General features: G+C 43.8%; 1 protein-coding gene across 3 annotated transcripts in view; it reads right to left on the reverse strand.

The window, feature by feature from the left end:
- The window catches only part of MYLK (myosin light chain kinase), a 332,061-nt gene that overhangs the window by 216,635 nt on the left and 99,189 nt on the right, over positions 1-16,237 (reverse strand). For all 3 annotated transcript variants that reach the window (XM_006137678.5, XM_075933132.2, XM_006137677.5), the window contains exon 2: positions 11,915-12,087. In XM_006137678.5, coding sequence (XP_006137740.3) covers positions 11,915-12,079 — 165 coding nt within the window. In that variant the 5' untranslated portion in view covers positions 12,080-12,087. The remainder of the gene's footprint in view (positions 1-11,914; positions 12,088-16,237) is intronic.

Below are 16,237 nucleotides of genomic sequence, written 5' to 3' on the forward strand. Positions count from 1 at the left end.
TAGAGGGGGTCAATCTATGGGATGGCCCCGGTGCTTCGCCGAGTGCAGCAGTTGGAGGTGCCATAAGTCTCGGTTCCGGAGGAGGTTTCAGTGCCTTGGCTCTCAGTGCCAGGGGCGGCGATGGCGCCCTGGCTCTCGGTGCCGAAGTTGGAGTCAGTGCCCTAGCTCTAGGTGCCGGAGGTGGCGTCAGTGCCCTGGCTCTCGGTGCCGACAAGGTTGTAGGCACCATGGCTCTTGGTACCAATGGTGATGTTGGTGCCGAGCTTCTCAGTGCCAGGACGAGGACAGTGCCCTGACTCGTGTTGAGTCCAAGGGTCTTGGTACCGTGCGTTCTGGTGCCGGCATCGGTAGAGCTGTCTTGTCCCGGTGCGATGGGTGCTCAGATGGGCTCGGCGCCGACGCACTATGGGCATGTTTGTCCTTCAGCCTGCAGGACCCCGATAAACCTGAGGTGCCCAGTTTGTCCGCCAAACTCACTCTTGCTGGTAACGAGTGAGACGGCGAGGATGGCTTTCTCTTATAGGCTGCCTTCGTAAGGACAGGACCAGCGGGCTCTGTGGGAGGGTCAGACTGTGGCACAAGACCCTTGTCAAACAGCAGCATTTTCAGCCGCATTTCACGGTCTCTCCGAACTCGAGCCGTGAGCTTAGGGCAGTGAGGGCACTTTTGTGGGATGTGCCCTTCACCTAAACATTTGATACATGCTGAGTGCCCGTCCAAAGCAGGCATGGAGTCCTTACAGAACACGCACCTTTTAAAACCTGGGGATTCAGGCATTATAACTGTTGGGAGTAACTATAACTATGAGGAAAATTTTTTTTCTTTTAACTGAAAACTATATAACTAACTAACTACTATAACTATAACTAGAACTATAACTATAACCACTAACTAAGTAATGACAGGAATCAACCCGACAGGAGAGGGAGCACCTTCTCCGTCTGCGTCTGTGGACGATTGAGAGGAACTGGCGAGCCGGACCGCGCGACGCAGAAACTGCGCGAAAAGCCACAAGATGGCTGCCGCGCATGTGCGGTCCAACAAATAACGGCTAAAAGATCTCCGATCTGTGGCGCCGGGTTAGGACCCGACACCCACAGTGGAGCACCCACGGGGACACTACCCAAAGAAGAACTGTTTGCTGTGTGACTTTGAGAACTGTTGCTTCCAACAGTGTGACAGTCAACAGTGAGATACTGTTTAAAAAAAAAAAAAAAAAAAAAAAAAAAAAAAAGCAGCTAACATGATTCTGAGATGCATCGATAGGAGTGTTGTGAGTAAGACATGAGAAGTCATTCTTCCGCTCTATTCTGCAGTGGTTAGGCCTCAATTAGAGTATTGTGTCCAGTTCTGGGCACCACATTTCAAGAAAGATGTGGAGAAATTGGAGAAGGTCCAGAGAAGAGCTACAAAAATGATTAAAGGGCTAGAAAATATGACCTATGAAGGAAGCCTGAAAGAACTGGGTTTGTTTAGTTTGGAAAAGAGAAGACTGAGAGGGGACATTATAGTGGTTTTCAAGTATCTAAAAGAGTGTTATAAGGAGGAGGGAGAAAAATTGTTCTCCTTGGCCTCTGAGGCTAGGACAAGAAGCAATATGATTAAATTGCAAGCAAAGAAGGTTTAGGTTGGACATTAGGAAAAAAAAAATCTTTCTGCCTGGCAGGGTGGTTAAACATGGGAATAAATTGCCTACAAGGGGCGTGGAAGCTCCATCACTGGAGAGCAGGTTAGACAGACACCTGTTAGGGATGATGTAGACAGTGCTTGGTCCTGCTGTGAGGGCAGGGGACTGAACTTGATGACCTCTTGAGGTCCCTTCCAGTTCTAATGTTCTATTGTTGCAAGGAGATGTGGATTGCAACTGCTTTAAACACTAAGGAGAGGGGATCACCACACAGGCGTGTAAAGGGTTTGTTTATTCAATTAAAACTGGGAAGGGAGGGGAATCTCACTCATACACTCAATCACACTTACAGTCCCAGGCAGGATGATAAGGCGAGCAGAAGGCAGCTCATATTGTTTGATCTTTCCAAGTTGACTCCTAAGCTGGTCTGCTGGCCAGGCGATCCGAGCAGAGGGCATTCTGGGAGGCACCACTTGATGGTCAACCACCACTGTGTCTCTGTCCCTCTCTCCTTTAAGGATCAGCAACATGCAGCCTCTGAGTCTGGGCCTCTCGGGGCCGTGTGCACTCCCTGCGGGGGCCGTGTGCACTTCCTGCTGGGGGCCGTGTGCATTGTTGTTTAATCCTGCTGTTTACCTCAGACATTCTCCTGCACTCACTCAGGGAAGGGATAGGGGGTTAACAGACAACACTCCAACAGTTTAAGGAACCAAATAACATTAACAGGTGAGAAAGAACAACCACCATTTTAACTCTCCCCTTGCTCCTCCTTTGCCTCCAACACTATGATTCCACTTATATGCTGGAAACATCATATACTCTATTTTTTCTTGAGCTATTCAAAATTTTACAATTAATATTGGTAGAGTTTCAGATAGTTGGCCATATAGCAGGATTTGATATATTGATTTGTGGTCTGCAGTTTTCTTACTGTTATTTGTCATCAAGTGAAGCTGATTCTTCTTTATCGTTTCTCTTTGTCATGTAAACCAGATTTTTTTGTCATTACTCGTCACTTAGTTCTTGTATCTCACTATATATCCATGAAGGCATGGCTGACAACACTCTTGGAGGTTAAAGAAAAACATAGTTCTTAGACTATCTGGAAGGCATCACACAATCTACAAATGTCCAGAACATTCTAGGAGTTTAATGTGAAAAATGAATGCATGCTTGGAATACCTAAAACATTTTACTTAAAACATTCTATTTTTTCCTTTTGTCACCAACAATAAAGATAGCATCCAAGCCCAGCGTTCCCCAAGGCTGACAACCTACGACACCTGGCTTTAAATCCCACCCTCGGGACTGCAACAGAGGTTGGATAAAGGTCTTAAAATTTATTACCAACAGATTGGATTTAACATTAATCTGACAACTGGTTTGGATTAAAATAAACCACCAAATCCCATCTGGGCAATGCTTTATCCAAAGTTAAAAAATCCTTCCCGGCACCCAAGGCAATCAGTTTTTGCTCTGTAGCACAACATTTGGCTATGCATAATATGCAGAGCTATGGTGCAAGCATTCTTGAGGATCATAAAATTAATGACTATCAATATTGCCTTTTTTTAAAATACAGATACAGCCAAAGCATTGTTCAGTTAACTGTCCACAGCAGTGAAATGCAGAGTTTAATACTACTCTGAATACACGGGTGTTTCTTTTTTCTTGTTTGTAAACGGACAGTCCTTCAATTTACGAAAGGCCCACTGAAATGTTTTTCGGTAAGAAAGGAGAAATATTCACCACACATTTTTGGTATACTACATCTGTTATTTAAATTGAGCAAAACTACGAGCAGGTAGAAAGCTTTTAAAAGCATATAGTTATCAACTGAGTGCGTTTCTTGTGGGCCACCCTGATTTAAAAAAAAAATCCCTGCAGTGTTCTACTCGAATGGTCCAGAACCCTATAGCTTAAAAGAGAGAGGGAAGGATCAAGAGACTGTGGTTTAGTGGTTAGAGACTAGTCAAGATTCATCGGTTCTATTCTTGGCTCTGCCATTATGTTGTTTGTGCGAGCTTTGGCAAGTAACTTAACCTCTCATGCCTTAAAGTAAGTCTTCCCTGTTGAGCTGACTTGGGTGATCGGGACCCAACGTTTAACCTAGTTGGGACATAAGTAGTCCTTCCACAAATCCCTGTTTGAGTAACTGTCTCGCTGGTCCTGCACTCCCACATCTGTGTTACTAGGACTTCTGGGAGCCATATGTCATGGGTTCTGTTCGATGCAACATCTTGAGCTGCTCTGTGATTCTTTCCCAGTGAATTGTGAGAGAACTTGTCTGTCTTTCAGGCTGAGGAAATTGTGAAAAAGTCATTAACAGACTATTGTGATTTTGCCTACATCCTCATTTCCAAGAGGGTGGGTTACCAGCCCAAGGATAGGAGAGCTTTACAAAGTTGAAAACACCAATAAGCTCAAGTAAAGACATATTTACTCTTCTGATAAGAGCTGAGTGAAGAAAGGCAATTCCACTTTTAAGAAGATTTGAAAATTTGAAAATTGGTTTCGTTCAAATTATTCATAAAGGAACAAAATTCTCCTAAAAAAAAAATGGAGCACCCATTCTGGGACAATCTGCCTGGTGTACTCTCCTGGAGCAGTAGTGCCCAGGAAAATGCTGTTTCCTAGCAGCTCTTTATGTGGGCTCACAAGGAACCATTCAATAAGATGGCAGGAACTCAGGCATGAGTTCCATGGGGTTCTTCCTGGAATGGTCCAATTCTGAAAAACCACTCTAATACATCAGATACACACTTAGGGTACATCTACACAGCAGTGTTATTTCAGAATAACTGAAATAACATAGTCCGCATTTATACAACAAGCAGTTATTTCGACATAATGTCAAAATAATGTCGAGCTGGAGGACTTCTTACTCTGACCCCTGTAACTCTCATTTTATGAAGCGTAAGGGAAGTCAGAGGAAGAGTGCTCTTCCTTGGACTTCCTGTTGTGTAGACAGTGCCAAAAGTTGAAATAAGCTATTTCGACTTAAACTGTGCAATTGACGTAGCTAATTGACATAACAGATCCACTAAATTGACCACTGGAAGATCAACCAAATCGAATGGTGAGAGCATCCCTGTTGATCCCAGAACTCCTCACAGTCATAAGAAGCAAGGGAAGTTGATGGAAGAGTTTCTCCTGTCAATCTCTCGCTGTGGGGCTGCCCAAGAAAATAGTTGCGAAGTACATTGACTCCAGCGACACACTTCACGTAGCTGAAGTTGAGTATCTTGTATCGATTTTCTCTGTTTTGTTTTCACTATAAAGGAATGTTCTCAAATAGGAATAAGGAAAAAAGATTATTTACTTTTGGGTGATGTGTCATCATTGCTAGCCTGTTTAAAAATTTAGCTCTGAGTTTTGTAATGAAAATAGTCTGAACAACTACATAAAGGGAAATATAAGGTCACTTGCTTCAGGTCAAGAAGTTAAAGTAGTGGGGTTGATATCTTCTGAAAGCAATAGGTATAGATTCTTGTTTGGCGCCTGAATTTAATGAATTTTAATCAGCAACAACTAGATACCAATGCCACAAGGGACTTCTATGGTAACCTTGTCAGTTCTCCTGTGTAACCACAGACCGCAGTAATCCACCTAATAATTGCTACAGGGAAAGGAATTATTCCTCACTATTATGCAAGTGAACATTAACAAACTCAATAACATTTAACTGAATTATAGCATATCTTTCAGAAAGACTTCTTAGCTCATTTTAACAACATGAGGTAGTAATGGATTTCCTACTTCCTTTAGTAAACTGTTCCAATGATTAACAGATTATATATGCTGACAGATAAAAATCAGATCCTTGCAACATTTTGGCCTAGACCTTTTAAAAAATGAGATCCAAATTGTATGAATGTGTTATATAGCCAGGAGAAAAGCTCTATAGAGGAGTTATATTCATATGCTACCTAATGCATGCATTTCCCGTGTGGAAAACTTAGATGCTTATTCAGATACATGTGAATTTTCCAGTTTTCACAAACATTCTGAGGGAAATCCAACTTCACTTCAAGGACCACATCTTTTCCTTTATAGCTTCCTGATTCCTAGACTTGTGAGCTACTTTCTTTTTTCAACTTTTGTACACTTTCATTTTGTGTCACTTTCCTGAAAATGTGTGTGTGCGCGCGCACACGCGCTTAGGGAAAACCCAATCGGTCTGACTCTTAAGATCTCTCATAAATTCTCTTAATGAGTATATAAGATAATCAAAATATGAAACTGATATCCTGTCTTGGAGTCTCAAAATGTGTGTTCTTTTCTGATAAGATAAATTCCACTGCAAATGAACTGTTTGAAGAAAATCTTCTGTCTAGCCATTTTTAATTTTTTTAAATGCATGTCTACATAATATTTATATTGTGTGATGAAGAACAGTACCAGTAATGATTCATCATAAAATCTATTTTTCCTAGAGTAGAAAAACTGAAGTATGTTTAGCCATTACCATTTTGGCTATTTAGTAGCAAATACTGTCCTTGTGAGGCCCTGGAATGTCAGAGTAACAGAAAGGGCAACAATGCACTAACCAACTAAAGATGTACACATATGGTATGAAGTATGCAGATTGCTATCTCAAAGACTATGGCTATTAAGCAGCAGACTAACAGCACTAGACACAGCTGCAGTTCTCCAACAGCATTGAACTAGAATGACAAGCAAGACACCACTATGACCCCATTCGTTTATAAACAATAATATAATTGAATCATAAGTAAAGGCTACTGACCAAATTTGGTTATAAACAGAGGATCATACAGACAGGAACATGTTGACTTAAGCAGTGATTTAATGGACTAAAAATTAAATGAAGCTTCTTTCCACAAGGTAATAATGAAAACATGATGTGCTCTATTATTTCCCACTCCTTACTATTATATAGAAATCAAAAAAGTATGCGATTTCATATATCGCCTCTGGCTAATTTAGATTCCTGGAAATATGGAACTGATGCACAAAAATAATTACTAGTAGTTGTACAACTCATCTGTACTACACATTACCTCCCACTGCGTGAACTGGAAGAGAGGTAATAGGATTCCCTAGGGCAAAGCATAGCTATGGCTGCCAATCCTCCAGGATTGTCCGGGAGTCTCCAGGAAATAAAGATTATGTCATGTGATGAAACCTCCAACCACAATTGGCAGCCCTACAAGTAGCAGTGAGCAGAACCCATGCAACCAGTGGATTTTCTATACATGGTGAAAAGTTTATCATGGATTATGGCTGCAAGTATGAGACCTAATCTGTCACACAGCAGGGTTTAATAGAAATACATCCTCAACTGATCATGAACTTTAATTTGAACTATACTAGTAGGTTGATGAATGAAAGCTGTGGTTTTAATAATCTGTAATTATAAAGCACTTTCCCATCTCCAAAGGTCTAATCCATCCATACAACACACATTGACTAGGCTTATCATTCCCATTTTATAAATGAGAAAACGGAAGTATAAAAATCTAAGGGTCCTGCTTAAAAACACATATCTAATCAAAGGCAAAGCTGGAGATGAAATTTAAGATCTGTCCCTTTGCAGAATAATTTTCAGAATACTCTGACTGTAACCTGGAAACCAGATTACTGAAGTAAGAAATGGCAGAGTCCTTTAGATTATCAAGGTCTGGTTCCTTTAAAAAGTAGGTGATACATCCTTAATGAGGAACTGAGTCCTATTACTATTGGTTGGCGTTTTTTATTCAAGAAAAGGATACTTCAGATTTGACCTCATTGGCATTGTCAATGTTGACATTGAATCCTGAAATGAAGTGGTGCATTTTGGGTAGTAATGTCCAAAACAAGATGCCAAAACAATGGGAAGGAAAGGATGCGAACACATGGGAAGCAACAATAAAAACATGCATTTACATAGGTCACCATGTCACAGGCCAGCAGGTTCAAATGGGATTTTGTTAGTTTTGAATTGAGATATAACTAGAGCTGATTGCAAAATTTCCATGGAAACTGTTTGATGGAAAATAAGTTTTTATTTAAACAAAACACCAAAAACTAATTTACCAATTTCAGGTTTGCAGCAAAAGGTCAATAATGCCCCCTCACCACCACCCCCAAATTGTTCTTTGTCAAAAGTTTTCTACATGAAAAAAGTCTTTCCCCAACCAGCTTTTAAGTGACAAATTAGATAAATCTCATATAGCCCCTGACTTAGGGGCTAGCAATATATGGCCCCCCAGGCCTTTCAATCCAGCCCACGGCCACCCCGCTGGACCCTTATGCCAGGAGCAACCCACAAGCTTAGAGTTTCTGGCTGCTTAATTTGCCTCTCTGCACTGGGGATGGGAAAGCTTAGTGAACTGCTCCTGCACCCAGCACAATCTTTCAGCTCCCATTGGCTGGTTCAAGTCACAATTCCCTTCCTTTACCCAAATTCCCCTTCAGATTCCACACACTCTCCTGCACCCCAATCCCCCACCCCAAGCTCCCTTCTGAACCCAACCTCTGACCAAGACCCCATATCCCCTTCATAGAAAAGTGTGGGCTTTGACCACTTACCATAATCTTAGCGTAGCCTCCTTCACTCTTACCCACTCTTACCCTAACTTGTCCCCTACTTGAAGTTAAATGTTTACTAGCAATGAATTTTCTAAAATCTTTCAAATACCATTTTTGTTAAAAGTAGGTTACTGTTTCACTGCTATACTCTGCTCTTTGTGAGGATAGATATATCCTACCACTTCAAAGATTAGGATTCTAGTTAATTCTAGTTCAGACGGTTGAGAAAGCTACTAGGGAGGAACTGATTGAAAATTTGAAAATGGAAGGCAGCTTGGGTGAAAGCGATCATGAAATCATAGAGTTCATGATTCTAAGGAATGGTAGAAGGGAGAACAGCAAAATAGAGACAATGGATTTCAGGAAGGCATATTTGAGGAAATTCAGAGCGCTGGTAGGTAAGGTCCCATGAGGAGCAACACTAAGAGGAAAAACAACTGAAGACAGTTGGCAGTTTCTCAAAGGGACATTATTAAGGGCCCAAAAGCAAATGATTCCACTGTGTAGTAAAGATAGAAAGTATGGCAAGATACCAGCTTGGCTTAACCAGGAGGTCTTAAATGATCTAAAAATCAAGAGGGAGCAGTATAAAAATGTGGAAACTAGGTCAAATTACAAAGGATGGATATAAGCAAACAACACAAGTATGCAGGGGCAAGATTAGAAAGGCAAAGGCACAAAACAAGCTCAATCCAGCTAGAGGCATAAAGGGTAAGAAGATGACATTCTACAAATACATTAGAAGCAAGAGACAGACCAAGGACAGGGAAGGCCCATTGCTCAGTGAAGCGGGAGAAAGAATAACAGGAAACTTGAAAATTGCAGATGTGCTTAATGACTTTGTTTCAATTTTCACCAAGGAGATTGATGGTGACAGGATGCCTAACATAGTGAATGCTAGTGGAAATGGGGGAAGTTAAAATAAAACAAAAAAAAAATTACTTAGAAAAGTTAGAAGTCTGCAAGTCATCAGGGCCTGATGAAATAAATCCTAAAATCCCAAGGTGTCCATAGAGGAGGTATCTGAGCCTTTAACTATCATCTTTGAAAAATCATGGAAGTTGGGAGAGATTCCAGAAGACTGGGAAAGGGCAAATATAGTGCCCATCTGTAAAAATGGAAATACAAACAACCCAGGAAACTACAGACCAGTCAGTTTAACTTCTGTGCCAGGGAAGATAATGGAGCAAGTAATTAAGAAAATCATCTGCAAACATCTGGAAGAGAATAAGGTGCCAGCATGGATTTGTAAAGAACAAATCATGTCAAACCAATCTGATAGCTTTCTTTGACAGGATATCAAGTCTTGTGCATTAGGGAAAAGCAGTGGATGTGGTATACCTAGACTTTAGTAAAGCATTTGATACAGTCTCGCATGACCTTCTTATCAATAAACTAGGGAAATACAACCTAGATGGGGCTATTATAAGGTGGGTGGATAACTGACTGGATAATTGTTCTCAGAAAGTATCTAAAAGGATGTTACAAGGAGGCAGAAAAATTGTTCTCCTTGGCCTCTGAGGATAGGACAAGAAGCAATAGGCTTAAAGGCAGCAAGGGAGGCTTAGACTGTACATTAAGAAAAACTTCCTGTCAGGTTCAACACTGGAATAAATTGCTTAGGGAGGTTGTGGAATCTCCATCAGTAGAGATATTTAAGAGCAGGTTGGATAGATATCTATTAGGGATGATCTAGATCAGGACTACTCAACACACAGCCTGCGCGTGGGTCACATGCGGCCCACGGCCCATGTGTTTGCGGCCTGCAGTGCAGTTTGGGTTTATGCAGGGCTCAACACATGGCCTGCATATGGGATCCTTTGAACATGGCCTCCACTGGGAACATGCTCCATAACGGCGAGGCATCTCCCAGGTGGGGCAAACACTGAAAGATGCAAGCTGATGGGCTGGCTGGAAAAAGGGAATTACTCTCCTCGTGCAGTAATGACTGTTCTTCAAGGTATGTGTCCCTGTGGGTGCTCCATGTCAGGATGTGATCTATGCGCTCCCTCAACACAAGAGCCCGGAAGGACAGGGAGCTTCGCCTCCGTATGCTGCTGCTGGACAAGGCAATGCAGCCGGAGGGCTTCAAGAGCAGCGCGAACTCCGGCAGAAAAAGGGCTTGGAGTCACGAGCAAAGAGGGGGCGATCCCCTACAAGATCCTTGCCCTCAGGGCTATCCCCACAAGAGGCAGGAGCAGACAGGCTGACTATCCCCCGCAGTGGGGAATCCAATGCCAGGACCGGCACCGCATTTGCAAAGGCGCGTTCAGCCTCGGTGCCAGGGAGAGCACTTCCTGATGCCCGTACACACCGGTGCCTGCAGAATCAAAGGTGAGGGAAGAACAGACAGGTACAGGGCGTCAGAATTTCTAGCCCCCAGGGAGGAGGTGCCGGGAGCGCCAGGGCACTGTGCAAAGTGCTGGCTGCTTAGCCTTGTGGGCAGAGCCTAAGAAGTGCTGACTGACTTACACTGGTCACATCTGGGCCTGGCGCCATGGCTTAAGGCTTAATCTTTGTATTCATTCCTGCCAGTGTGAAAGAAACTATTTGCACATACATTTGCATGTATATGCACTTACTTGTGACCCTCGGCATGTGCTGTATCATTGTGGCCCCCGGGTCTTCCAAAGTTGAGTAGCCTTGGTCTAGATCAGTGTTTCTCAAACTGTGCTCCGTGGAGCCCTTCTCCAGGGGCTCCTCGAGGCTGACAAACTAGAAACATCGATAGGTACAACACATAGAATCAGTGGACCACTGGGGCTCTGCATAAATTTATATGCATGTAAAGGGCTCCGGAGCCCATAAAGTTTGAGAACCGCTGGTCTAGATGGTACTTGGTTCTGCCATGAGGGCAGGGGACTGGAGATCTCTCAAGGTCCCTTCTAGTCCTAGTAATTTCACTACATGCCTGTCAGCACACAACCAGGGCAGGACAAAAACAGGGGAGAAAAGGGGAGAAAAAATTAGGACAGCTCCAAAAATGAGATTTGGGGTGATTGAAAAGAAAAGGAGTTAAATAGGATGAGGGAGAGAGCTCATTTGTGACAGAGTGAGCAGATAATACGGATTCAAGTACAGATAATACAGAAAGCCTCAGGGAAAATGTTTTCTGTACAAATCTCAGAGGCTTTCCCCTCCTTTATCTCCAGATTTCTGTCCCTTTGGATAAACGAATGTACATATTAATTGGGCTTTACTTAGAAAACATTGCTTTGCTTTCCAATTAATACATAATTATGGCAGGTGGCAATGTTACATAGGCCTTCAAGTTGTTAGAGCATAAGCAGCTTTTGACTTCTGGGAAAATTTATCTTAATTTTGAGTGAAAAACAAGATTTTGTGCAGAGGCAGTTTTGGGGGCGAGGGAGCTGCACCAGCAGTGGGAGAACATGTTTTTTGTCTGGGGCTCCAATGAGAGTCAGTCCTGGAGGCAGAGATGAGTGATTCATGTAGGGTTAAAAATCTAGGATGATGGGATTACCTAGCATGCTGCGTGATCATCTCATTCCATGACTGGAGTGTAAATAAACCTAGTTTACACTTAGCACACAGTAAGATAGTAAAATGTTTTCTCCTCCGCTCATGTGGCACCATTCAGCAGGGGTATAGTGTCATAATGAGATATTAACAAGATATTAACAAGAAAGATCAACAAGATGATTAACCAGATTGTTAAGTTTCTCAACTTGAGATGAGAGGAGAAAGCAGTGAAATTAAAAACAGTCTATTGCCTCACTGTGCATGTCTTACCTTCCCCTCAAACCTGGCTGTGCCTCCTAGCAGCACCCGGATATTCCTAGGAGGAAGTGTGAATGCTGGTGCTTCTGTTGGGACAGAGGGGCTGAGAGATGAATGCTCCAGCGTCACAGAGGTTTTGGAAATACGAGTCGATGAAACCAGTTTCACATCCCCCATGGTCAGAGCTTCAAAGAGAGGGAAACAAGAAATAACTTGACTCATTACTATTATTTATATAATCGTTGCAACTAGGGGCCATTAAGATCAAGGCTGACTGTGCCATATGTATTCATAGTAAGAAATAATCCCTGCCCCCCAAAGAGCCTTCACTCAAAAGGGATCTATGGCCCTAAGAGTTTAAGTGACTTGCCAAGATCACACAGTAAATCAGTGAGAGCCTCAGTAGTACGTAAGTTGGTATGGCCAGGTAACCTATTCCATTGAAACACTTATTGCTGGTATGCCATACTGGAAAGACACATTTTCAAGAACTGCCAGGAACTGAAGTGGCAAAAGGAGCAGAACATGGGGCTGCTGCTCCCAGAAACCAATGCCCAACACTGTCAGTTGCTCCAGAGTGACTGTACCACATCCAGCCCCACCCCTGTCCTTCAATGCAGCTGTCTCTCATCTGGGGTCTGTTCAGCTCCACTGGAGAACAAGGCTGGGGGAAACATAGCCACGCCAGAGATTGGTGGCCCCATTTTCTGCTCCGTTCACTGCTGCATTCCTGGGAGAGCCCTGCAGTTCATCAGATATAGATTTCTATCTGTGGATATTTGCATCTATAGGAATAAATTTCTATCCATGCAGGGCTCTAGTCACTGTACTTTTTTTTGTGAGGAGAAGCAGTGTTGAGGGGTCAGTACAGTACTGGTAAGAGCTAAAACCTACTTGTACCACTAGAGTCTTGACCTGCATGCAAACCTCCCAAGTCCCAGTCCAGTGCCTCCTTTAACAAGAACGTCCTCCTCAGCTGTGCTGTAATAGTGTACCTAAAGTTGTTTATAATAATATGTCTCCTTGGTTTTCCTGGCCTTTAACTGAAAATCAATAGGTTGCAAAAGTAGAGCCAATGCTGAAGAAATACCTGTGACGTAAAGAGAGCTCTGTTTCCAATGGATTTGAATTACAAATGTAAATATCAAAAGTCTGATTTTTTTCATACTAGGCTTTTAAGATCTTAAGAAAATATTTGCAAATCTCTGTCCAAAGGAACGGAGATACACAGGGAGAAATTATTTTGCAAACATTCCAAAACCCTAATTTCCAAAAAGAAGAGGGTCAAGAAGATCAAAGTTAGAGAGGTAGCGACCCCAGATTGCAACTGAACTGACATTTTCAGGAGTCCCATTATTGATAACAGCTTTGGAGATAGCTCCCTGTAGAATGTCTATGTACATCATACTGCTGAATTGAGAAGAGATCAGAAAAATTCCCTACTCAAACTAAACAATTATCATTATTTGTAGTATAGCAGCACTTGGACCAGAGTGGGCAATAATTTTTGATGAGGGGCCACTCCAAGATTTTGGAAAGTGGTTGAGGGCCACACTCATCTGTGATATTAATGGAGATGTGGGGCCTGGGATGGAGGTTGGGTGCAGAAGGGAGATTGGGGTAAGAGACTGGGGTGCAGGAGGGAGACTGGAGTCTGGGAGAGGGTTGGGATGAGGCAGGCGATTGTGACCTAGGGCAGGGGACTGGAGTGCAGGGGTTTGGGATGTGACCTAGGGTAGGAGGGGATTGTGATCTGGAGCAGGAGATTGGGAGGGGGTATGGGTGTAAGAGGGGGAAAGAGGATTTGGGTATGTTGAGTGGGGGGGGGGGGCGGAGAGTTGGGACAGGAAAGGGCTGAGGTGCCAGAAGCAGGCTGTGGCCAAGAGACTTACTTGCCAGCTGCCAAACTAGCCTGCCTACCTGCAGAGCTTAAAATGTTTCCCATCCAGCATGCCTGCCTGGCCATGTGCTTTATGAATAACTGAGCAGAGGAGAGGGGGCATGGTTCTTCTTAGCTGCCTGTTATTCTAACAAGCAGCTCCCATTGTCTGGTTTCTACCAAAATGTGCTGGGGGCGGGGTGGCTCCTAAAATTTCCCCCCTCCCCTCTGGTTTTAAAGCAGAAACGGAGCCCTGCTACCGTGTTTCTGCACGGGGCAAGCAGGGGAGCCTACCTGGGGCTCCCTGCTGCCTCCATGGGCTGGATCTGGCCTGCGGGCTGTATTTTGCCCAGGCCTGACCTAGACGTTTGAACCAATATCAGGCTCCCATTATTTGGACCCTAAACACTTAATATAAATAGAAAAGATGGCCAAGAATAGGAGGGGAAAATGACTGTGTCACATCTGCAATATGACTAAAGTCACGAACAGTACTCAGGTCTTGTAGGTCCCCAGTTCGGTTCCCCATCATACTATCTCAGTTATAGGAAATATAATACATAACTAGGTAGTTAAGATTTAATTTAAATAGGTAGGAACTGTGCAGATTTAGAGATGTTCCTGAGCCTTCCACAGATGGAGAGTGGCATGCTACTTCAGAAGGTGCTAGGGGAAAAAAATAACAGGATTAACTACCACCTCAGAGGAAATGGGCAAGGTCCAAAGATACAGCTCTGATTCTTCTGTGTCAGGTTTCATACTCCCATACACATTAGGGAGCCTTCCAAAGATCTTCAGTGGGAAGGTAGAGCAGAAGCACCATGTTCCGTTGCATGTCTACATTATTGGCCAAGTGCTACAGAGGCATCAGCATGAAAGCTAGGTTCTGCATCTAACTGCCAATTTTTTAGAATCACGTTTTCTTCTGTTAGTTTTCATTAATATTTTCAGTTCCCTGCTGCTCTCTTACAGATCCATACTACATGGGAAACTGACTAAACTATACAAGGAAGACAATGACATGGATGCTGCACAAAATGCTGTACTGGGTTCCTATTTTTTCTACTCTAGCTCACCTGGAGAAGTGGATTTTGCCCACAAAATTTCATGATATCATATATTTTTGTTAGTCTCTAAGGTGCCACAGGACTACTTGTTTTTAAAAAGTTACAGACTAACACAGCTACCTCTCTGCGATACAGGCAGTCCCCGAGTTACGCGGATCCGACTTACGTCGGGGATTTTCTTGCCCCGGAGGACTGGGGCGGCGGGACGCCTGGTCCCGCCGCCCATCTCCTCCGGGGCGAGAAAAGCTGCTCCCCGTCTCCCTGGTCTGCTGGGGGAGCCAGCAGACCAGGGGGACGCTGAGCAAAGCGGCGGAGGACCCGGGGCCGGAACCGCGGCGCTTCCAAATCAGCTGGAAGCGCCATGGGTCTGGCCCCGGGTCCTCCGCGGCTTTGCTCCGCGTCTCCCTGGTCTGCTGGGGGGGGAACGCAGCTAGTGCCCCCCCCCCCCAGCAGACCAGGGAGACGCGGAGCAAAGCCCGGGCCCTGTGGTAGAGCAGGTGGGGCGCTGCCGGTTGGTCCCGCAGCACCGCTCCTTGGTGCTACTGGACGAACCCGGCAGCATCCCAGCTGCTCTGCCCCAGGAGACCTGATTCAGCCGCTGCTGATCAGTTTCAGCAGCGTCTGAATCAGGACGCCTGGGGCAGAGCAGCTGGGGTGCTGCTGGGTTGGTCCAGTAGTGCCGAGGAGCGGCCATGCTACTGGACCAACCCAGCAGCACCCAAGCTGCTCTGCCCCAGGCGTCCCCAAGTCAGCCGCTGCTGAAACTGACCAGGATGCCCGAGGCAGAGTTTCCTCCCTACTATCCACAAATCTATAAAGCTCATATTCCTTGTCCATCCTCATCCCCAGACGATCCTAGACAGCTTTCTAGCATGGTGAATCAAGGTTGGATTGACATTCATTGGGTCATGAACTGAAATTAGGCGACGAGTGGAGGAGGGACGTGATGTTACTTACTGGAAAAAGTTTCTTGAAATTTTTGTTAAGTAAATGTATGCTGCAAATGGGAAATCCCAAAACAATCCTGATAGGTTTGTTCCTTATAATGATTAATACAGAAGCTAGGTCATTGACCAGTACCTATGCGTTGGTCAATCAACTATCCCAGGAATTTACGAGAAATAATCCAGAGAAAACTGTCTGCAACCTGCATTTTTAAGGCTGAAATTGTCAATGCAAAGTGAATAATTAATTTCATTTCATATTATAGTTAAGAGTTGATAAAAAAGATGACTGTTGATTAGACAGAACAAGAAATAAACAAGCACTGTGCATTATTTTTATCAAAACTAAAACAAAGCAAAAAGAACAGGAACTGCCCCTACTCCGCACCCATATTCATAACAAAAAATTAACTGTCACTTGAAGTAGATTATCCCAGAACTCAAG

The sequence above is a fragment of the Pelodiscus sinensis genome, chromosome 7, assembly GCF_052426305.1.
Source record: "Pelodiscus sinensis isolate ZL-2025 chromosome 7, ASM5242630v1, whole genome shotgun sequence".
NCBI classification, from domain to species: Eukaryota; Metazoa; Chordata; order Testudines; family Trionychidae; genus Pelodiscus; species Pelodiscus sinensis.